General features: G+C 43.3%; 1 protein-coding gene across 1 annotated transcript in view; it reads left to right on the plus strand.

Annotated features, from left to right (window-relative positions):
- Positions 1 to 25233, plus strand: part of GATB (glutamyl-tRNA amidotransferase subunit B) — a 167522-nt gene that overhangs the window by 2085 nt on the left and 140204 nt on the right. The window contains exon 2 of the mRNA XM_088448261.1: positions 5502 to 5652. Coding sequence (XP_088304387.1) covers positions 5502 to 5652 — 151 coding nt within the window. The remainder of the gene's footprint in view (positions 1 to 5501; positions 5653 to 25233) is intronic.

The raw sequence follows: 25233 nt of genomic DNA on the forward strand, positions 1-25233 counted from the left end.
ACCATGACCGCCTCCGCGGGAACTCCGATATGGAGGATTCCGTGGAAGTAAACAGGGCCCCCCTGGGGATAATCCTCAGCATGTCACCCGCTGCCGCACCGGGCGTCTGACTGCTAGTCAGGGGAAGCCAACGCCGCAGCGAGTAACAGCCGATCCCAGGCTGAATCCTGACACAGCCTCACATGCGATATCGTGTGATTGGCTGTGCAGCACAGACAATCACACGATATTGCATGTGACCGCGGGAGCGTGCAAATCGGGCATATACACTGCACAATATGACCGATTTGTCATTCCCGTTTGGCCAAATCGGGCTGATATCGTGCAAGTGTGTAGCTGGCCTAAGTGCTGTTAATGTGAAGTAGCAACTTCTAGGCGCTACAGGAGCTCAGCCTTGAAGCAGTAGGCCACAAAAAGTAACCGGAGTGCCGATACGCAGTGCACGTGCGCGAAGTAGTCCATGCAATCGGGAAGCGTTCGCACCCTGCCTCGCTAGAATGAGTGACAGGACGAGCTGTTTGTGGGTGGTAACGGGTTGGTCGATGGAAACGGGGTGTGGTGTTGCAAACGCAGGCGTGTCTGTGCCGTCTGAACGCCGTTTCAGGGGCGTGCATAATTAAAACGCAGTGTCATAATACACGTGACATGGCTGAATTACACACTGAAGCACTCACAGTGCTTGCAGTAGGGTATGGTCAGCCACAAGTGCTGCGTATGGGTCCGATGTTACTGATTATTGAATACACTTCTTGGAGATGACGTGTATTACTAAGGGAAAGTGGGCGTCTTAAGACAGGCTGGTGGGCGTCTAAATACACACCGCGATCGCACACCAAGACATAGTGAGCGTGCTAATGTCTTGTGTGCGATCGCCGGATTTGCATACTTTGGCAGCTGACGGCTGTGTGCGAACGCATCTAACGAGCAGGTCTGAATTTGGCCCTTAGTGCATGCAAATTACCAAGGTTGCAACATTCACTACTGAATTCCATTCTGCCTCTAGGAGCAACGACAGCAAAGAAACTGTACATGGGACCTTAATGGATTGGGTTTCCATTGCCAAGCAGCCGCACACAAGCATCCAATCAACATTGACAATGCCAAGCTTTGACTGGCGTGGGATAAAGCACACTACTGGGGCAGTGGAAATGTGTTTTCTGGAGTGATGAATCATGTTTCACCATCTGACAGTCAAATCTGGGTTTGGCAGAGGCCAGGAGAACGCTTCCTACCCATATGCCTGCAGACAACTGTAAACTTTGGTGGAGAGGTATAATAGTCTGGGGCTGTTAATTATTGTCTGGTCTGGCCCCTTAAATCCACTGGAGGGAAATCTTAATGCTACAACATACAATAATAATTGTGAAAAATGTGTGCTTCCAACCTTATGCTCTGTGGCATCAGTTCGGGGAAGTGTGTTTCCTGTTTCAGCACATCAACCACATCATACCTGGGATGACTTGGAACACCGACTGCATCCAACCTCAATAGCGGAGTTGATGCATTTCTACAGCCATTTTCTGAAATCTATTGGAAGCATTCCTCGAAAAGTGGACTTTTATACAACAGCAATAAAGGGGGGGACCAACTCCATAATAATGCCTGTGGTTTTGGAATGTAAGGTTCAACAAGCTCACATATTGGTGTGTGTGTGTGTGTCTACATTCTTTGGTCCATGCAGCTTTTATGTAAACAGGCATTTTGATATATACCTGAATATGCACCCAGTCTCCATTTTTGCATAAATACTGGTAGAAAGAAACTTGGTAATATAATCCTAGGATGCATAGAAAGGGATTTAAGGGAGATATTTTAATAATATTTAATTCAGTTATTAAACCACATCTAAAATATGTGGTACTATTTTTGACAAGGTGGACACAGCAAAGCGGAAGACGGTTGTGAAGAGGGCAACTTTACCATATAAATAATATATACGGGTTGAGTCTCCCATAAACAAAATGCTTGGGACCAGGGGTATTTTGGATAATGGAATATTCCGTATTTTGGAATAATTGTATACCATAATTAAATATCTTGGGAATAGGACCCAAATATACACACAGAATGCATTTATTTGTTATATACACCTTATACACACAGCCTGCAGGTAATTTTATACAATATTTTCAATACTTTTGTGGCTCAAGCAAAGTTTATGTACAAAAATGAAATTCATTTGTTTCATATACACCTTATACACACAGCCTGAAGGTAATTTTATACAATATTTTTAATAATTTGTGCCTTAGACAAAGTTTGTGTACATTGACCCATCAAAAATCAAAGGTTTCATTATCTAAGTCATGCCAAAAATATTCCGTATTTCAGAATATTTGGATATGGGAGACTCAACCTGTGTATATATAGTAATACTTTATAATATAATATTAAATATTGGAGGAAATCTGCCTTAGAGGTGACCTAATTATTATGTATAAATGTACAAGCTGTCTTAAGATCTTTTATTGCTAGAACTGTTCAGGAGAAAAGGGCACAGGCACCTCAACTTACTGGAACTAAGATATTTTTACTATCCGCATGATGGTCAGTGTCCCTGTAAAGCTAATGAGACTACGGAATACTGTACCATAGGAGGTGGTGATGGCCATCTCATTATCTAAATGAGTTTATTGATGTATTTCCTTCAGGCATTTGTCTTTTTTAAATTAGTAGAATGTATTATTAGAGTGTATTATTGGGGTGATCCAGGGATGTAATTACATTGCTATTTATGGTGTTTGTAGGTTTTTTTTTCCCCTGCTGTGAGGATAAATTGTCAGCCCGCTAACTTTGGTTCTTATTTGCCTTCTATAGCGCAAAACTACAATCACTTCTAAGAATACATTGTTAAATTATATATTTTTTTTTAAACATTAATAATTATGTAACTATAAGTAGAAATCTTAAAGGGACTTATTAGTATATTTTCCATGCACATTTGGTTTTATTTTTTGATTACTAACTCTATGGGATAATCTATCCACAGTTTATCCAAATTAAGTAAATGCAAATCAAATTTAGACAGGTATGTACTGCATTTTACAGTGGTCATAGATCTACTTGTTCTCTGTATGTGATATTACACATTGAGCATCATAATGTTTGCCAGTCACTTCGTAAAAAAGTTCTTTATTTTTACTATGCAGTGTATTTTGAAGCAAACATTAATCTGGAGTGGGATTAAGATTATTCTACAAAACCTTATGTAATGGCTATATAAAAATAATTTATATTCTTTTTTTTTTTTTTTGTTATATTTATATTTTATTATTTACCACATAGAACAAGGTTGTTTAATTTGCAGGACCACTAATTAATTTTTTTATACAACAACAATTAAGAATGGAAGTACATATTTTCTTTTGTTTTAACAATAGTGTGGGAGAGTTTGCTTCTTTTCTGCTAAACAGGTTCCAATTTATTGTGTGTGTTTTTTGTGCACTTGGAAGTGCCGTTGTCATCTGGATTGATTGATGTGATCATTACCTGACTCAAAACAAAATGATCAGCAGCCATTTTGTATTTTTGGCCGTATATGTTCAGATTCTTAAGCTGGCCACACACTAGAACAACTTACATCCAACCAGCCAACTTGTTGATTGGTTGGAATGAAAATCTGGTAAGGAGTGGGAGTAAATGATGATCAGAAATTTACTCCTAAATGCCAGAAAACAGATGAAAATGGTCGTCAGACAAGTTTGTTAAATGTTTGATTTAAACTATTTGTTTATACAACAGTTTTGGTCCATTTTTCAGCGTCTGGGAGCAAGTTGCTGATTGTATTCCTTACCAGATTTTCATTCCAACCAATCTACTAGTTGGCTGGTTGGACAGATAATCTTTAGATGTGTGGCCAGCTTAAGTCTGGATACACACTAAACGATGTGTGTACCCAGCGACCTTGTCAGCGAAGGACCCGTCGGGGTGCCGGCATCGGCAAATGCATACACATTTGCCAATGCTGGCAACGACGGAATGACGGCGCAGGGGGGAGCAGGGTCATGCAGCATGGCATTGCTAACGACATCTCCAGATTGAGCTGCAAATGCAGGCGACTGGGGATGTCGCTAGCGACCCGTGGGAGCGCACATCGCGAACGATCTAGTGTGTACACACTAAACGATAAAACAAATTTGTCGTAACGATGTGTCGTTACAGGAAAAATTGTTTAAAACATCGTCTAGGTGTGTATGCACAATTAGAGTGTCTTATGTTGGGTACACACCTGACAGATATATCTGCAGATGATGGTCGTTTATACACATTGAACGACCATCATCTGCATGCTGCAGCGGGTGCTGGGGGGCGGGTAGGGGGTATGGCCTAATCGCGGAAGGTGTGGCCACGCCCCTTTCAGAGAAAAAAAACATACGCAGGGAAGGGGGGCGCTGTGTGGCCCTCAGCCCGGCGCACAGCCAATGGGGGGCGCGATCAGCGTGATTGCTCCCCCCTTTGGCATAGGAGACTGCTCGGGCTGCTGCTTTAGCAACCTTGGATAGTCTCCCAGTGCAGCCCAGCACACAGCAGCGTGTGCTGGGCTGCTGTGGATGAAGAACCGTGCCGGACCCGGGTAAGTAGTACCCGCTCGCGGCTCTCCCTCCCTGTGTACGGGTGATCGGCTGATCGCCCTACATACTTGCCAATGGACAGACATGTCTGCAGACATATCTGTTCATTGGCTGTGCAGCACAGCCAATGCGATATGTCTGTGAACGACGTTGTTCACAGACATACCGTCTGTACACACTGGCTGACGGGGGCACGATATATTGGCCGATCAATTGATCGCCCAATATATCGGCCAGTGTGTACCCAGCATTAGGCCCAGATTGATAAAAATGTTTAGAAAGTGCCCAGATTAGTGCCGGCCAGACACGTAGGCCTAAGCCACTGAATGCAGAGTGGGGAGTAATGGTGTTCAAGTGAATAGAGGAATTTTAAACATAAAATGTTCTCTTTGCTCTTATCTGCTGTAAGCTGAAGTGCTTTATGACTAAAAGATCAATAAACAATAGTGCTGTTGGATTACTGTCAGATTTAAAAGACTCCTAAGAGAGTCTCACTGAAAAGAAACTCAGGTCATGCAATGTGTTCATTGAAAATCCTAACAGATAAAACCATTGATTAGTCTGCCCACGCCTGGGTATTGCTTATCTCACATTTTAGAGAAAAAGTTGTTCCCTGCTTCTCTTTTAAGGTTGGGTTCACTGAATCTTTTGAGAAATGCAAATCCCAGCTTCCCAGATCATCTTTCTAGTGCTACGTTTTGAGGCATGATCACTCATTGATGTTTACCAACACCAAAGAAAATCATACTGCACTGTGTTCATTTTAATATTTACAAATGCCAGTTTTATACTTGCTTAGTCCCTCCAGTCATACACAGCTCTAAGGCTTAGGCATGTCAGTAATGCTCAGATGCCGTTAGCTTCTAAAGTAGAAAATGTGATGTAAAGCACCCAACCAACAATATAAATCACCTTTTTCTCCACTTGCAGTGCTATGCCCTGGGAGAGTGTCGTTGGGCTTGAAGTCCATGCACAGATTAATTCCATCTCCAAGCTTTTTTCAAGTTCAGAAGTTAAGTTTGCTGCTCCTCCAAACTCTACTGTGTCATTTTTCGATGCTTCATTGCCGGGAACTCTGCCAGTAAGTACAAGTGCATTTTGGATAACTGCAATCCTTAGTTGGTTGGTAACTTTCATATTTCTTATTTATCTTTGCCTGTATTTCAAGAAAAACAAATGTTTTTCATGTGGTTTAAAAAATGTCTTTCAAACTTTTCAAAGTTTGTTTTTTTCGTTGTTTCCAGACCTTTAAACAGCAGGTACTAACTCAGATGCTTTGCTTGTGCTTGTTTAAATAGAAATTAAATGTAGTGTTGGCACCATTCCAAGTGGAGGAGCCACGCTACGGGCCGTATTAAATTTGGAGCGAAAAGCTGTTGTCGGTAAAACTTTTTCGGCGATGACGTCATTTTTGCCGATTTCATTTATCCCCGCATTCAATTTTAGGGTCTTTTCGCCGGTGCGAAAACGCAATGCAATGTAATAGGCAAAAAAGTTTTGCCTATGAATGCCCGGCGGAAAAAAGTGCAGAATTGGGGTTTTGGGGTGCAGAGGTGCGGAAACCCCCCTGTACCCTTTGTACACCCCCCTTGACGCAAATTGTTTTAAAAAATGCAAACAAATACACAAAGGACACCCCAAAAAAGCACTTTGAAAAAATGTGTGAAAAAAATCAAAGTGGGGGTACAAATTCAAAAACTAGCGAAATAGCCTCTGGGGGGGGTCTGCAAGTATGGGGGAGGTGTATTTTTGATTGCAGGTACTTGCTGAAGGTGCGTATTGGCGCTATTTAATGCTTAACTTTACACATTTTAAAATATGCTTTCGGCCATTTTCATGTACCCCAAATTTGATGGGAATATTTATTTTCCCAGAAAAAAGTAGCAAAATGCTATTCTTCACCACTTGCTGAAAGACGCTAAATAGTGCCTATTGAGACCATTTAAAAACCCCAAATACCTTTAGCAGAGATATTCGGGGGTACCCATAGTGATCCCCCATGTCAGAGCATCTTTAGGGGGGGTCAGGCTAATTTCCCCAAAACTTACAGAACTTTTCGCCGATTTCGAATTCGCCGGGTACCGTTTTCGCACATTTGCAATTGGATACGTGGGGACACGCGCGATACTTTTTCGCCGTCAAAACCTCTGATGACGGCGAAAAGTCCGGCTTCTGACTTTTGCTTCAAATTGAATACGGGCCTATGTGTAGACAAATCTCTTTCGTGTCTGTTGAACATGGATAAAACAATGTGTAATTATCTCTCCTTCTTAATCAGTTCCTGTACCGGGCATCTTACTGTGAATAACAATACATTCACTCCAAATCATGCTTGTTCTGACTCTCAAGCTGGGTACACACTTAAGCGACCCAGAAGCCGACCGGCTGTCCCGCTGACCAACTGGCCTATTTGGTAAGCTATACATACTTACCAACTGGATGCTCGATATGTCTGACCAGACATCACAACTAGGCAGGCATCCCAGTTGTGATATCAGTGTTGGCGGTTCTTGCTGCCATAGTACAGTGGTAGGTGGGTTGTCCGTACATATAAGCAGATGTAGTGATATACAGTATCTGCAAGATATATAGACATCAGCTGTGCTGCTGTGCCCACCAAAAATGTCTGTGACCGATGTCGCTCACAGACATATCAGATGTACATACCCGCAGATGCACTATGTAATATGTCGTTTGTTGGCTGTACGATCAACATATCTCATAGTTTGTACCCAGGATCACACTCCTCACATTCAATCTCTCACAACTGCCAGCAGTCTTCAGCTTACAAACACCTCTGACATAGATGCCATCGTAAGTCTGATTCAGCAAAGTCTAAGCATGTCCAGGGTAAGCTCCTCTGTAATACTGTACATTACAGTTTAGTGGAAGCGCAGGTTGGTCGCCTGGCTCCACGCTGCAGCCAGTCCCCAGGGAGCCCCCTGCCTGGGGACTTAGGACCATGTGATCAGCGGGGACCCACCGCGGGACCCCGCTGCTTACCACTGTCCCCCTTGAATCCGGCCATGGTCCGGAGCATCTGGGGTCACCGCTAGCTGTGACCCCAGACGCCCACCAGCATCCCCGGATCAGTACCGGCGTTCTGGTACCGGCGGGGTGTAGGGAAGACAGCATGGACGTCAGGACTGACTGTCCATGCTGTTCATCCAGATGTGCAGCCACAGCTGCATGAAGAAAAAGCTTCAGGGGCTCTTCTAGCCCCCACTCCAACAGGTGCACCCGACTCCGGCCGGGCACCAAACTAAACTGAGGTGCCTTGGCCCGGGGGCGGGGTATAGGAGGGGGACCTAGTGCATCCTGGGAGGCTGAAAGCTTAACTCTTTGGTGCCCTGCGACTGACGTCACACCTATACCCCAAGGTATCCTGTGGAACCCTATGGACTTCGTAGAAATAGAGATAACAAGGGTAAGTTCTTACCATATCTCATATTATTTCAAACCGGCAGATATGAAATATGAACCCGCAATCCCAGTTTTTACACATGGAGAGCTTGTACATCATAACGTATCAAGTCAGACCAGCTAAAAGAGGGGGAATTTGAAGAAGTGTTTCTGAGAGGCAGGACTGCTCAAATCAAAAATTGTCCTGTCAGATGGACCAAATACTATAAATATATATATATATATATATATATATATATATATATACAGTCAGGTCCATAAATATTGGGACATTAACAGAATTTTCATATTTTGGCCTCTATTCACCACCACAATGGCTTTGAAATGAAACAAACAAGATGTGATTTAACTGCAGACTTTCAGATTTAATTTAAGGGTAATTACATCTAAATCAGGTGAACGGTATAGGAATTACAACGTTTTCTATATGTGCCTCCCACTTTTTAAGGGGCCAAAAGTAATGGGACAAACTAAACAATCCTAAATCTAACTTTCACTTTTTAATACTTTGTTGCAAATCCTTTGCAGGCAATTACATCCTGAAGTCTGGAACGCATAGACATCACCAGACGCTGGGTTTCACCCCTGGTGATGCTCTGCCAGGCCTCTACTGCAAATGTCTTCAGTTCCTACTTGTTCTTGGGGCATTTTCCCTTCAGTTTTGTCTTCATCAAGTGAAATGCATGCTCAATCGGATTCAGGTCAGGGGATTGACTTGGCCATTGCATAACATTCCACTTTTTAGCCTTAAAAAACTCTTTGGCTGCTTTTGCAGTATGCTTCGGGTCATTGTCCATCTGCACTGTGAAGTGCCGTCCAATGAGTTCTGAAGCATTTGACTGAATATGAGCATATAATATTGCCCAAAACACTTCAGAATTCATTGTGCTGCTTTTGTCAGCAGTCACATCATCAATAAATACAAGGGAACCAGTTCCATTGGCAGCCATACATGCCCACGCCATGACACTACCACCACCATGCATGATGAGGAGGTATGTTTTGGATCATGAGCAGTTCCTTTCCTTCTCCGTACTCTTCTCTTCCCATCACTCTGGTACAAGTTGATCTTTGTCTCATCTGTCCATAGGATGTTGTTCCAGAACTGTAATGACTTTTTTAGATGTTGTTTGGCAAACTCTAATCTGGTCTTCCTGTTTTTGTGGCTCACCAATGGTTTGTATCTTGTGGTGAACCCTCTATATTCACTCTTGTGAAGTTTTCTCTTGATTGTTGACTTTGACACATATACACCTACCTCCTGGAGAGTGTTCTTGATTTGGCCAACTGTTGTGAAGGGGTTTTTCTTCACCAGGGAAATAATTCTTCTATCATCCACCACAGTTGTTTTCTGTGGTCTTCCGGGCCTTTTGGTGTTGCTGAGCTCTCCGGTGCGTTCTTTCTTTTTAAGAATGTTCCAAACAGTTGATTTGGCCACACCTAATGTTTTTGCTATCTCTCTGATGGGTTTGTTTTGATTTTTCAGCCTAATGATGGCTTGCTTCACTGATAGTGACAGCTCTTTGGATCTCATATTGAGAGTCGACATCAACTGATTCCAAATGCAAATGTCACACCTAGAATCAACTCCAGACCTTTTACCTGCTTAATTGATAATTAAATAACGAGGGCATAGCCCACACCTGTCCATGAAATAGCTTTTGAGTTGATAGTCCCATTACTTTTGGCCCCTTAAAAAGTGGGAGGCACATATTGAAACCTTTGTAATTCCTACACCATTCACCCGATTTGGATGTAATTACCCTCAAATTAAATCTGAAAGTCTGCAGTTAAAGCACATCTTGTTTGTTTCATTTCAAAACCATTGTGGTGGTAAATAGAGGCCAAAATCTGAAAATTCTGTCAATGTCCCAATATTTATGGACCTGACTGTGTATATATATATATATATAGCTAAAATTGTCCTGTCAGATGGACCAAATACTATAAATATATATAGCTACAGAACCAAAAGTTTACTAAACAGGGTAAATTAAAGGAACCAGCACACCACCATAGATAGATATTTCAATAGAACATATTTAATTTCATAGAAAAAGCGCATAAAAAGCCATCATGAGTAAACAGGAATTAGTACTCATCCATCACTGGAGACTTCAAACGGTGTATTGAAGGTAATAACCGGCCATCCCGACGGGCCGTTTCGGCACATATAGCCTTTTTCAAGGGTCACCCTTAGTAATACACTATGTGGTAAGGCTTAATATAGCACAGGTAAACAATAAACATTGTACTCACCTGTCTGTGCGCGCGCGGTCGTCAGGTGCCATCACCAGAAATCATCACCCACCAGGAACCCATGTTCACACCATTGTTCCCGGAGGACTCACTGAAAGTTCCGCTGAACCGGAAGTGACGCGACGGGATCGCCGCTTGTCAACATCCGGTCAGACGGAACCCAGCATAGCCTACAACAGGAGCAAGGGGAGTGTCTAGGCTCACTCAGGGGGGAGTTAACCGGTAGTCAAGACAACAGCACATACACAAACAGGGACAGACATCATACTAATTGTAAATAGCGCGACAGCATAACCAAGCCAATATATGATAATGAGAACATCACCAATGTTCTCAATAAGTGCTTCCTAGGCACATGTTGAATTCATAATAACCAAAATAGTTGCACAAAATAGTTACAGAGAGCATTCAAAGATGGAAAAAATTCAGTAAGCAATACAAATTGGACTAGATAAAGAAATATCCTTCAAATAAATGGGGTAAATAGTAGTTCCTCATTGAGGCCAGCCGGGGACATCGCATTTAGTTTAAATATCCATTCACATTCACGTTGTAACAATAGACAATGTCTATCGCCCCCTCTACGTGAGGGTGGTATATGGTCCACTGGCATAAATCTGAAATCTTTAATCATATGTCCACAAGTGTTTGGCCACAGGTGGTGTGCTGGTGTCAATACTATTTGTGGCTTTTTTTGTAGAACACCTATGCATGCCAATTCTTTCCTTTAACATGCGGATAGTTTTGCCCACATATAATTTGTTGCATGGGCATAGGATCACATACACAACATATTTGGACTCGCATGTCATTCGATGTTTCAAATAAAATGTTTTACCCGTAATGGGATGGCAAAATTTGTCTCCAGTTAATAAGTAACGACAGTTCACACATTTAGCGCATTTGTGTGCCCCAATTTGTAAGGACATCCAATTAGAGTTAGTGCTGACCCCTGGTCTAATATCAGAGTAGACAAGACGTTCCTTTAAATTGCGGCTTCTCCTGTCGCAGAACATCGGGGGATGAATGCAATCATTCCTAATGATTAGATCGGTCTGTAAGATGTACCAATACTTTAGTATTGTTTTACGGATAAAGCCAGAAGATAATGAATTAGTAGTAGGGAATAACATCCTATCTGCCACCTCTTTTTTAGGTTTAGTAGTTAAAAGTTCCTCACGTTTGAGAGCCATGCATTTGTCAATTGCTTCATTAACTTCACGTCTGTCATATCCTCTCTGTATAAATTTCTGTCCCATTTCCTGAAGTGCCGATGGGAGATCTTCGCTGTGGTAGGTGATCCTTACAACCCTCAGCAGTTGTGAATAAGGGAAACCCCTTTTAAGAGCAGGAGGGTGAAAGCTATTGGCGCATAGGAGGGTGTTTTTATCAGTTGATTTCCTGAACAATGAGGTCTTCAATTTATTGTCAGTTGTTTTAGGAGCCCATTTATTAAGGATCGCATTTTGCAATGCGATCAGGGCATGCAGTATCGCCCATGATCGCATTGCAAACTGCGATCATACCGGCCGAATGTATGACCCGGCACATGCACGGAGACGGGCTCCGAAAAGAGCCCGTCCCTGCGATGTGGCCGGAGCGCATTCCGGGCTGCTGCGCATGCGCAGTCCCGCGGACTGCACATGAGCGGCGCCCATTGACGGCGGAGGGATCTGGAAGATCCCTCCGCCGGCTCAAATGTGGTAAGTGCCCATAGGACTTCGCATTCCCGATATTGATACATTTGGCAGCATTGCATCCCCCATAGAAACCTATGAGGGAGGCGGCTGCCGGCGGCAATGGAGGGATCTCCGATACCTGCTGCGGTCCATCCTTCATACATTCGGGGGATACTAAGTATTTGAGGTAAACCCCCGAAAACAGGTGTTTTCGGGGAATTTACCTCAAATGATCTTTGATAAATGTGCCCCTTAGTGTTTCTCTATGTATATATTGTCCCTTGACATATGATACGGGCACTTGTTATCTATAATAGTATTAATTTAGATAAGTTGACATAATTAGTAATTGACTCTTGATGTCTGAAATTATATAATGCGCTGTCTTTAATAATATGAATATACTTATTTATAATAAGATACCATGTTTAGATATGATCTATACTTCATAGATGCGATCGATATTAGGGAAGAGTACTTTATGGGTTGTTTGTTATTTGCTTAGTATGATGTCTGTCCCTGTTTGTGTATGTGCTGTTGTCTTGACTACCGGTTAACTCCCCCCTGAGTGAGCCTAGACACTCCCCTTGCTCCTGTTGTAGGCTATGCTGGGTTCCGTCTGACCGGATGTTGACAAGCGGCGATCCCGTCGCGTCACTTCCGGTTCAGCGGAACTTTCAGTGAGTCCTCCGGGAACAGTGGTGTGAACATGGGTTCCTGGTGGGTGGTGATTTCCGGTGATGGCACCTGACGACCGCGCGCGCACAGACAGGTGAGTACAATGTTTATTGTACCTGTGCTATATTAAGCCTTACCACATAGCGTATTACTAAGGGTGACCCTTGAAAAAGGCTATATGTGTCGAAACGGCCCGTCGGGATGGCCGGTTATTACCTTCAATACACTGTTTGAAGTCTCCAGTTATGGATGAGTACTAATTCCTGTTTACTCATGATGGCTTTTTATGCGCTTTTTCTATGAAATTAAATATGTTCCATTGAAATATCTATCTATGGTGGTGTGCTGGTTCCGTTAATTTATCCTGTTTAGTAAACTTTTGGTTCTGTAGATATATATATATATATATATATATATATATAGTATTCAGTATTTGGTCCACCTGACAGGACAATTTGCGATTTGAGCAGTCCTGCCTCTCAGAAACACTTTCTCCCTCTTTTAGCTGGTCTGACTTGATACGTTATGATGTACAAGCTCTCCATGTGTAAAAACTGGGATTGCGGGTTCATATTTCATATCTGCCGGTTTGAAATAATATGGTTTGCTGTAAGGAACTTACACAGTTTACAAGATGCACATTACAGTGCCCCCCCCCCGTTCCCTAAATAAAACTGTACTTTAGTGACACCTCACATTAGTACATTTACCCCTAGGATTTTGAACTGTAACCTGTGCGTGTTAAGGAGCCAGTGCAGAGACAACAAAGAAGAATAACACTGGAGTCATCGGAGATGGTGCATGAGAGGAACTGTAAGAACTCACAACAGATTACAGAGCAGCCAGTCTAAACTGTAATGTACAGTATTACAGAGGAGCTTACCCTGGACATGCTTAGACTTTGCTGAATCAGAATTACGATGGCATCTATGTCAGAGGTGTTTGTAAGCTGAAGACTGCTGGCAGTTGTGAGAGATTGAATGTGAGGAGTGTGATCCTGGGTACAAACTATGCGATATGTTGATCGTACAGCCAACAAACGACATATTACATAGTGCATCTGCGGGTATGTACATCTGATATGTCTTTGAGCGACATCGTTCACAGACATTTTTGGTGGGCACAGCAGCACAGCTGATGTCTATATATCTTGCAGATACTGTATATCACAATTGATCCCCGCGATCGGTGAAAAACGGGGATTTTTCGGCGATTATCCCCGTTTTTCGACAATGTTTTTTTTTCACCCCATCCTAATATTTTGAACAAAATAATAGGCTATATCTCACGAAAACATATAGGGTCCGCGATAAGCTCACAGGCATATGTGTTTTCGCCTTTTTTAAGGTGAAAAAACTGCAATTATCGTGGATTATTTTTTGGGACACCACAGGTCCCGAAAAAAAAGCCGCGATAAGTGCCGGCGTCGGGCTAATTGGATAGCCTCGGGGAATCCATTAGCGCCTGAACTATGTTCGGGGTATTTGGATACCCCGTATAGAATTAGCTTCAGCTAAAATACTGCTCCATATAAATTTTTAGGCTCAAAGATGGGCTTTCAACATCTTCTCTCACTGTCAATTTGGCCGCAGCTGGCCACACATAAAACGTCCTGTACAAGCGGCCGGACAGACATGAACTTCACGTCCACTTATCGCAGTTGTGCGCTTTTGCCCGCCGTCTTGCTCAGAGCAATAGGGCCTTTACAGTGGTGTAGGAAGGCAAAGGGTGGACAGGTATCCCAGTTCATTTGTGGTAAATAGTAGCAATAACTAACACCAATCATATTAGCAAGCAATAACACCAAACATAATACTGTAGCAATACTAATTTTGCCTTTATAATATGAAGTGTAATTCACTTCAGGTCTTTCACCATGTGTATAGAACATTGCTATTTTATTGGCTTTACTCCTCAACTTCAATGGAAATAGTTCATGCAATATCAAGATTGCTGCTAAACCACTGAGATACATTCTGTATGCTATCCTGAAGTCTATGGGGCTGATTCTGAGTTGGATGCAGTAGTGGCTGTAGTCACACCTGCATCTTTATGTTAACGCCACTACAAACTCAGTGATCTTGGTGAGCCAAAAAAATTGTGGGTCCCTGGGACCCCTCACTTTACTAAATTGGGGTCCTACCTGACCTTTTCTGGGTCCCTTCGGAAAGAAAGTCTTATGAAAATCGAACAACTTAAACAGAAAAAAATAATGAATGCTAAACAGTTATGTAAAGTATTATTTAGCTTTATTATAGTATAGTTAAACATTTTGTTAATCTTTATTGCACAATGAGACATTTTTCCGTAATAGACTCAGGTGCTGGTAATCTACATTAGAGCTGCCAGTATTAGCCAACTAAAGTTTTAGGGGCCCATTTTTCATTGAATATTTGAGGTAAAATCCCCAAAAACACCCGTTTTTGGAGGTTTACCTCAAATATTAAGATTCCCCCGGATGTATGAAAGAGGGACCTCAACAGGTATCTCCGATACCAACTGCGATCCCTCCATTCCCGCTGGCAGCTGCCTCCCCCATGGGTTTCTATGGGGGATGCGATGCTGCAAGATTTTCCAATATCCGGATTGCGATGCATCCCCGAAGCTGGCCCCCTCAGCTAACGCCATTAATAATATTGATTTCACCATCAGCAGGCTTATCATGCAGGCACATGATATACAAAGAGCCCATCTATAGGAAGCAGAGGCTGCACATCAATGAGGACAACTCCTGGGACTTCCCCCACTACTCCCAACATCACTAACACCCCCCCCTTCTCCACTACTCCCAGCATCACTAACACCCCCCCCCACTACTTCCAGCATCACCAACATTCCCCCCACTACTCCCTGCATCATTAACAACCCCCCTCCACTACTCCCTGCATCATTAACAACCCCCCTATCCACTAATCCCTGCATCATTAACAACCCCCCTATCCAGTATCCACTACTCCCTGCATCATTAACAACCCCCCTATCCACTACTCCCTGCATCATTAACAACCCCCCTCCTCCCTGCATCAATAACAACCCCCCTCCACTCCTCCCTGCATCAATAACAACCCCCCTCCACTACTCCCTGCATCATTAACAACCCCCCTCCACTCCTCCCTGCATCAATAACAACCCCCCTCCACTCCTGCCTGCATCAATAACAACCCGCCTCCACTACTCCCTGTATCATTAACAACCCCCCTATCCACTACTCCCTGCATCATTAACAACCCCCCTATCCACTACTCCCTGCATCAATAACAACCCCCCTCCACTACTCCCTGCATCAATAACAACCCCCCTCCACTCCTCCCTGCATCAATAACAACCCCCCTCCACTACTCCCTGCATCATTAACAACCCCCCTCCACTACTCCCTGTATCATTAACAACCCCCCTATCCACTACTCCCTGCATCTTTAACAACCCCCCTATCCACTACTCCCTGCATCAATAACAACCCCCCTCCACTACTCCCTGCATCAATAACAACCCCCCTCCACTCCTCCCTGCATCAATAACAACCCCCCTCCACTCCTGCCTGCATCAATAACAACCCCCCTCCACTACTCCCTGTATCATTAACAACCCCCCTATCCACTACTCCCTGCATCATTAACAACCCCCCTATCCACTACTCCCTGCATCAATAACAACCCCCCTCCACTACTCCCTGCATCAATAACAACCCCCCTCCACTCCTCCCTGCATCAATAACAACCCCCCTCCACTCCTCCCTGCATCAATAACAACCCCCGTCCACTCCTCCCTGCATCAATAACAACCCCCCTCCACTCCTCCCTGCATCAATAACAACCCCCCTCCACTCCTCCCTGCATCAATAACAACCCCCCTCCACTACTCCCTGTATCATTAACAACCCCCCTATCCACTACTCCCTGCATCATTAACAACCCCCCTATCCACTACTCCCTGCATCTTTAACAACCCCCCTATCCACTACTCCCTGCATCAATAACAACCCCCCTCCACTACTCCCTGCATCAATAACAACCCCCCTCCACTCCTCCCTGCATCAATAACAACCCCCCTCCACTCCTCCCTGCATCAATAACAACCCCCCTCCACTACTCCCTGCATCATTAACAACCCCCCTATCCACTACTCCCTGCACTACTAACAACCCCCCTATCCACTACTCCCTGCACTACTAACAACCCCCCTATCCACTACTCCCTTCACCAATTATTACCCCTCCCCCCCGCCCCCCCCTCATACTCCACTACTCCCTGCTTCAATAACAGGCTAACAGCTACCTTTTGTCGCTCTGTCTTTTCAGAGGAGGAGGCAGGAGCGGTGAATCCAACTAGGCAGGGTCAGGAGAAGTCTGCCCAGCCCAGGCTCCCCTACATACCAGTCATCGAAGCGTGATGCTCATGCTCCTAGCAGGTCCCTGGAACAGTAGGAGCTGAGGTGCTGTTACGCCACCGAGCAAGACCATGGTGCTAAGCTGCATGCGGCGGCGTGACAGCACCTCCGCTCCTACTGTTCCAGGGACCTGCTAGGAGCATGAGCATTGCAATGCAGTAAGTCTGGCAGTAATTCCCCATGGCCGCTACAAAGTGCAGGTGGTACCGCCCACTGCCGCACCAACCCCCACCCTCCACCCGCCGCGCTACCCTTCTTCACAAGTACCTTCAAATCGGGTGTGTTCAGGGCGGGGCGCAATATTCGATCCAGGTGGGCCTCCGGGACTAGGTGCAGTCTTCACGCCGGAGGGGCCGCCGCCGGGACCGGTCTTCATGCCGGAGGGGCCTTTCACATTTCTCCTCACTTTTTGCCCCCGCGCCCACACCAGCCCATGGCACTCAGATCAGCCCTTGAAAATAGGGCTGTCATACAAACCTGGCGCCGCACATGAGCCAATTAGGGCTCGCGGACCGGCAGCCGCTGCTTGGCTGCTGGTCTGCGAGCTGCAATTGGCTCACGATCGGCGCCTATTTGTTTGACACCGGTGCTTTTAGCTACGTGTGCAAGGAGACTGGGTCGTGTCCCCGAGACGCGCTGTGCCGCAGCCAATCCATGACAGCCTGACGGGGATTGACAGCGGCACAGCGCGTCCTCGGGGACCCGGCTCTTTTATAAAAGTGAGTCACCGGTGTGAGAAACCGGGTAAAATACGCGCTATAGCGCGTATTTGCGAACACTGAAAGTCCTTCCCTGATGTACATCCATACGTCTGTATGTGCAAAGACTGAGACGCCCACTGTCAGCTTTTGTAGACGAAGAAGTTCGGCTTGGTGCATCTTTAAACGCGCCATGGAAACTTCAGCACTATTGTAGGTGCTGTTTCTCAGTCTGTGTATGGTCTCCTATGTTAGCGGTTCTGTGTCTATGTAAGCAAACGCTTTCAGCAACACGAATGCAATTCTTTCATAAGACGCAACATCTCAGTGCATCTTTTTAGCCACCGAAGCCTGTTACTTCCCAATCACCATCCAGGAACTTTCCTTATATATCTGTTACCATGCATGTAGATTTGATCTGCGACTCTGTTCGGCCAATATTGGGAAGCATGCGTGATGTGACTCAAACGCATGCACAGAAAAAAACATTGGGTGTTTACTTGAATATCGGCATTGTGCTAGACTCTAAATCACGTCCTTTATGTGAATGGCTCACAATGGAAAATGTATTATAATTTATAAAGCAGCACAAATATCTGTACGGCCATACAGTGAGGAAGTAGAGAAACAACGGGCAAGACAGAACATTCAAGAAGCATAATACTATAAATAAGACATAATAGGCAAGGTGTACAGTTATTGTAAAGAATGAACAAATAAATATAATATAAAAAATAGAGAGTGCTTATAAATTTAAAATGTAGATATTTGAATAAAACATAATAACAATAACTACCTTCTGATGAAACTGTTAAAATTGATAAAAACGGAGAAACGCGTTAAGAATTTGGAGCCATCTATACCAGCTATTTTTTATTCAACATCTGATTGATATACCTGTTGATTGATACATCTAATTCGGGAGACATTGAGTTCTGGGTAATACAGAGACCGCGGCATAAGTGGAGTTGGGACTACCAACTAAGCTGTCAGCCTTGGATGTGCGATCCCGTTCACCGTAGCCGGGCTGGTACTGTGATTAAGCTGGTGAATAATTGGTGACGACTGGAACTCCTTACTCTTTCCCAGCAGACTCCTCTGATGTGCCGTTACCGTCATTAGCACCGGGCTGATTTCTGTGAGTAAGTGGTGACGAGTGGAACGCTCTATCATGTGTATGTGTTGTTATCCTCACAAACACCGGACGCCTTTTTTGTAAGTAAGCCGGTGTCTAATAATTAATTCAAGGAACTTTTTTTCTTATCGATTACCAGATTCCCACTGTGTGCCTTCCTTCTTTGGATTTATGACATACCGGAGCATAATATAACCAGTGGTGATAAACAGATTGGAACATATACACGCTCATTGAAGCGTACTGCTGATTTAACCGGATCACTACTTTTTATTGACTATTTATTTAAAGCTGGTATATGGTATTTCCTAGTACTTTTTTATGCTTTATTGGTCATCTTCATTGTAAGTTGTTATAATAAGAATTTTAATATCAATCAATTATATATGTTTTATTAAAATATCAACATTTTCAATTTATAAGCGCTCTCTATTTTCTATATTTATTTGTTCATTCTTTGGTTTGTGGGGTGCTCCCAAACACCCCTTTTGAGAGCTGCTATAAACTGTAGCTGTTTTACAAGACTCATGTAGTGGGCGCCTGATATATACTTTTTTAGTGTTACTTTAGTTATTGTAAAGAGCACACTATAGTCATAAAAGGACACACAACGGACGGGGTGGGAGCAGACAGAGTTCGCATTTATGCACCATACAGTAGCACGTCTTTTTATACATTGTTGTAAGGAACTCGCTAAAAAAAAAAAACCTGTTTCCGGTTGATACTCTCTGGATGTACAGTTGCAAGGGGCCCAGACTAACGAGGGGACCCTCCAGCACTGATGGTGCAAAAACCATGCTGCCACACCTCCACTGTCACTTTGTCTAGACGGTACAATTCCATGCCTGTAGTATTGCACACCCAGTATAAATATATTTTACACTCTTTTTCTATTGGAGGTCCGATCATCTGTTACCTGGCTGTTCTCAATCTCCTCTTTTCATTGGTAGAACTTTGCATTCACTATGAGTCAGAATACAGATAGGGAAACAGCGGTGGATTAGCTCTTCCTTGAATAAGGCTGCTGTCTCACAGCCATTTTCTATACAGTATAAACAGAGCAGGATGTAGGGCGCAGGGCTCACAACACCGGATTTTAATGGACCCGACCATACACATTCACAAGCCTTGTTTTACAGTGTATAATGAGAGGTAGTCAATGTATAATCTCTTTAATTTATAGTTGAATGATGGTTTCATACTTTTCATAGTGTTCAAACCCCACTACTAATGTCTAAGGCATAATATGGTTGTGTGAGCGCCGCATGGCACTGCAGAATTAGCCGCAGGTTTGCTGCAGAAGAGGCACGAGCAGTTTGTAAGTCAAAAATATCTCTGGGCTGAGACTTGTGGTTCAGTGATAATTTCATACAGCGCTGCTCAGTCACCACTACTTAATTCTAAGGCATGCCATCACTGTGTGAGCGCTGCACACCACTGTCTACAGTGCTGCAGTGACCGGCACTTACTGATGTGTACCGATTTAGCGACATGTTGTACTAACTCCTAGCCACACAGCAGTGCCGACATTGCCACAAGTGTGCTGCATAAAACGCACAAACAGTTTGTAATTCAGAGACCCCTCTTTCTGGGCTGAGATTTGTGGTTCAGTGATCATTTCATACAGTGCTGTTCAAACCCACTACTAATTTCTTTTTTTAATCATCAATAGTGAATTATTGAATATTTTTTCAATATAAAAGGGGGGGAAGAATACAGAACAAAAAAGGGTGGTGAAGGGAAAGAAAATATTAGGGATGCACGGTAATGGATCAGACAAAGACAGATTATTGATAAATTGCGCCCCCACTCCATCAGTCACAAACTCCTTCCACGCCATCTACTGCATTATTGGAGAAGATGAGGTAGAGGAATAGGGTACAGATGTTTCTACATACATCTATCCTCCATGTACTACAAGTCGCGCCACACATAACGCGGTTACAGTTTAGCGGCTGTAACACTGTAACGTAGCATTTTGCATGCAGATACAGCCACTGTCGCACAGAGAACATAGGCATGCTGCATATCATTTTAATCAGCAGACGCTGCTTGTGTGTCCTATTCACATCACTGTGTGAATAAGATGCATTTGAAGGTAAAAAGTCGCACAAGAAGACGCTCACTGCTACCGAGTCATGGCATGGCATGATTAAAAGGGCTGTTTAACGTGCAAGGAGGCTAGATGTATGAGGACACATTTGTATATATTCCGTCTCCATTAGGAAATTGAAATGGACTTTATGAAACACCTTTAAAATAGGGGAAAGGAGTGGCTGTTTCCAGAGTTGAGCCGGAGCTGCTCGTGCCGCAATACTTATATGGCCCAGCACATACATCTGGTAAGACTGAACCACGGATGGATAGATATGTAACAAAGGTAAAGGAGACTGGAGATAAAGAAATCATGGAAAATACTTACGGAGAACGGGACAGGACCAAAAGACATGAAAAATATGGCCTACTCTCCACAATTTTGCCAGCAGAACTTAGTACAGGATGGCTGAAGGTATGCAATCTGTCAGGTGTGAGGTACAATCGATTTAACAACCTAAAATGCATTTCTGTGTGATTCATACATCTCAACATGTTAAAGGACATGGTATAAATTATGGACCATTGAGTATCAGAAATAGGATGACCCAGATCCAATTCCCAACAAAGTTGAGCAGCAGATTTAACGGTAGTACACAATCTCAAAAGAAATTGATACCAAAAGGAAATACTCACCCTAGATCCCCCTCGGTTATATCGAGTCCATAAATCATTGCAAGGTGGATGTATTGGACCTAGAGAGCGTACCACACTACTAAACTAGTGTTGAATCTGGAGGTAATTAAATATTTTAGTAGAAGGGAGGGAGTAATGGCATTGTAGAGCAGAAAATGGCATTAGAGTACCACTATCCATAATATCAGCTCCAAATAGAGATATTGAGATTTGGAATCAATTTGGCAATAGCCCTAAGGGAAAGGGAAGAGGAGGGCAGGGACAGTTCCTCAATAGAGGAAACTTATTTATCCCCCACAGAAAGTGTGGCCTTAATAAAGGGAAACAATATAGTGGTAGAGGGATGAAGGTGTTTAGGTGTCCACAATAAATCGGTCAGCTGGAAACCTGGGAAACACAATTGTTCAAGGGGCACCCAACGGTTAGCAATGGGTTGACTGAACCAATCCTGCAGTTGAGCTAAGCGACATGCATGTAAATATTTAGGCAAGTCAGGTAGAGCCAATTCACCTGAAGACTTCGGGAGATTCATACGAGACCGTGACATTTGTGATGGATGATTCTTCCGAAGATAACGGGACAAACTAGAATGACATTTAACTAAATATTTGGAAGGGACATGAAACGGGATTGTGCTGAAGAGTTGCATAAGTTTTGAAGGTCATCTTGAATGTAACTAAACGACCTAGCCTTGAAATCTCATAAGATAACCAGGATTTAGCACACTCCATCAAACATTCCAGCAAAGGTGGGAAATTGACAACAATAATTAAGGAAGGATCGGGAGGGATATGAATACCTAGTTACTGAATAGAGGAAGTTCGCCAGTTACAGTCAGGTGCATAAATATTGGGACATTGACAGAATTTTCATATTTTGGCCTCTATTCACCACCACAATGGCTTTGAAATGAAACAAACAAGATGTGCTTTAACTGCAGACTTTCAGATTTAATTTGAGGGTAATTACATCCAAATCAGGTGAACGGTGTAGGAATTACAATGGTTTCTATATGTGCCTCCCACTTTTTAAGGGGCCAAAAGTAATGGGTCAAACTAAACAATCCTAAATCTAACTTTCACTTTTTAATACTTTGTTGCAAATCCTTTGCAGGCAATTACAGCCTGAAGTCTGGAACGCAGGAACGCATAGACATCACCAGACGCTGTGTTCCATCCCTGGTGATGCTCTGCCAGGCCTCTACTGCAAATGTCTTCAGTTCCTGCTTGTTCTTGGGGCATTTTCCCTTCAGTTTTGTCTTCATCAAGTGAAATGCATGCTCAATCGGATTCAGGTCAGGGGATTGACTTGGCCATTGCATAACATTCCGCTTTTTAGCCTTAAAAAACTCTTTGGTTGCTTTTGCAGTATGCTTCGGGTCATTGTCCATCTGCACTGTGAAGCGCCGTCCAATGAGCTCTGAAGCATTTGACTGAATATGAGCATATAATATTGCCCAAAACACTTCAGAATTCATTGTGCTGCTTTTGTCAGCAGTCACATCATCAATAAATACAAGGGAACCAGTTCCATTGGCAGCCATACATGCCCACGCCATGACACTACCACCACCATGCTTCACTGATGAGGTGGTATGTTTTGGATCATGAGCAGTTCCTTTCCTTCTCCATACTCTTCTCTTCCCATCACTCTGGTACAAGTTGATCTTTGTGTCATCTGTCCATAGGATGTTGTTCCAGAACTGTAATGGCTTTTTTAGATGTTGTTTGGCAAACTCTAATCTGGTCTTCCTGTTTTTGTGGCTCACCAATGGTTTACATCTTGTGGTGAACCCTCTATATTCACTTGTGAAGTGTTTTCTTAATTGTTGACTTTGACACATATACACCTACCTCCTGGAGAGTGTTCTTGATTTGACCAACTGTTGTGAAGGGGTTTTTCTTCACCAGGGAAATAATTCTTCTGTCATCCACCACAGTTGTTTTCCGTGGTGGTCTGGGTCTTTTGGTGTTGCTGAGCTCTCCGGTGCGTTCTTTCTTTCTTTTTAAGAATGTTCCAAACAGTTGATTTGGCCACACCTAATGTTTTTGCTATCTCTCTGATGGGTTTGTTTTGATTTTTGATCAAAAACACTGATGGCTTGCTTCACTGATAGTGACAGCTCTTTGGATCTCATATTGAGAGTCGACAGCAACTAATTCCAAATGCAAATGTCACATCTAGAATCAACTCCAGACCTTTTACCTGCTTAATTGATAATGAAATAATGAGGGAATAGCCCACACCTGTCCATGAAATAGCTTTTGAGTGGATAGTCCCATTACTTTTGGCCCCTTAAAAAGTGGGAGGCACATATAGAAACTGTTGTAATTCCTACACCGTTCACCTGATTTGGATGTAATTACCCTTAAATAAAATCTGAAAGTCTGCAGTTGAAGCACATCTTGTTTGTTTCATTTCAAAGCCATTGTGGTGGTGAATAGAGGCCAAAATATGAAAATTCTGTCAATGTCCCAATATTTATGCACCTGACTGTATAAGAAAATTGAGAATGTACAGAGGAAACCACAGAATCGGAAATATTAACAGGTAACGTATCAGTCTTACTTGTCTTAAGCTTATAATATGAGGCAGAGCTATACTCTTCTAACACATTATGTAAATGAGGCAATGAAACCAAGGGGTTAGAAACAAAAATAAGAACATCATCAGCAAAAAGACACAGCTTGTGAGTGTCCAAGCCCATGGTAACTCCAGGGAAAGATACATCTGTTCGAAGTCTAGCTGCCAAAGGCTCAATAGCTAACACAAATTAAAGGCAAAAGGGGACACCCTTGTCTAGTACCATTAGAGATGGGGAACATGTTCGAGAGAAATTCATTACTGAACACTGGCGGATGGAGAGCTTATATAGAGCGAGGATAGCTGAAAGTATTCTGTCACCAAAACAGAACCTGGTTAGAACCGTGCGCATATACAACCAATTTAACCTGTCAAAGGTTTTTTCTGCATCCAGAGAAAGTAGAAGAAAACCGGAATTAGACACAGAGCAAGAATCCAATAAATGTGAGTGTTATCAGAGGCCTGCCTCCCGGACACGAACCCTACCTTATCAGGGTGAATCGGCGAAGGAAGAAGCAGTGTAAGACGAAGGGCAATAATCTTAGCATAGAGTTTAACATCTCCATTAAGGAGTGCAATGGGCCAATAATTTTGACAGTAAGACGGATCTTTCCCTGGTTTTAGGAATAGTCACCACACGAGCCTCTAGCATTTCAGCTGGAAATTATACTAATTCCGTTACCTCATTAATTAAAGAGGTCAGCATATGGACTAAATGCTCTTGAAATGTCAAATAAAAATCATTTATAAAACCGTCAGTACCCGGGGCTTTTCCTTGCTGAAGGGACTTTATCACCACCTCCACCTCTTGCGAGGTCCAAGGAGTGTTTAAATAAGAAAGTTGGTCTGAAGTCAAAGAGGGCAGGCCAACACTAGATAACTAAGAATTTATAGAGAAAGCAGAAGGTTGAGGAATAGAAGAGTCAAAGGATAAATTATAGAGATGAGAGTAATAACTGGAACTGATTCGCAATGCTGGAGGCATTAGCGATCTTCTCACCAGACGGTGAAAAGATGTATTCTATTTTTGGCCTGTTGAGTACGTAATTTGTGGGCAAACAATCTTTCAGTCCTATTTCCTGCTAAGTAAA

This window comes from Taudactylus pleione, unplaced genomic scaffold (assembly GCF_031769625.1).
Source record: "Taudactylus pleione unplaced genomic scaffold, aTauple2 ptg000021l, whole genome shotgun sequence".
NCBI classification, from domain to species: Eukaryota; Metazoa; Chordata; class Amphibia; order Anura; family Myobatrachidae; genus Taudactylus; species Taudactylus pleione.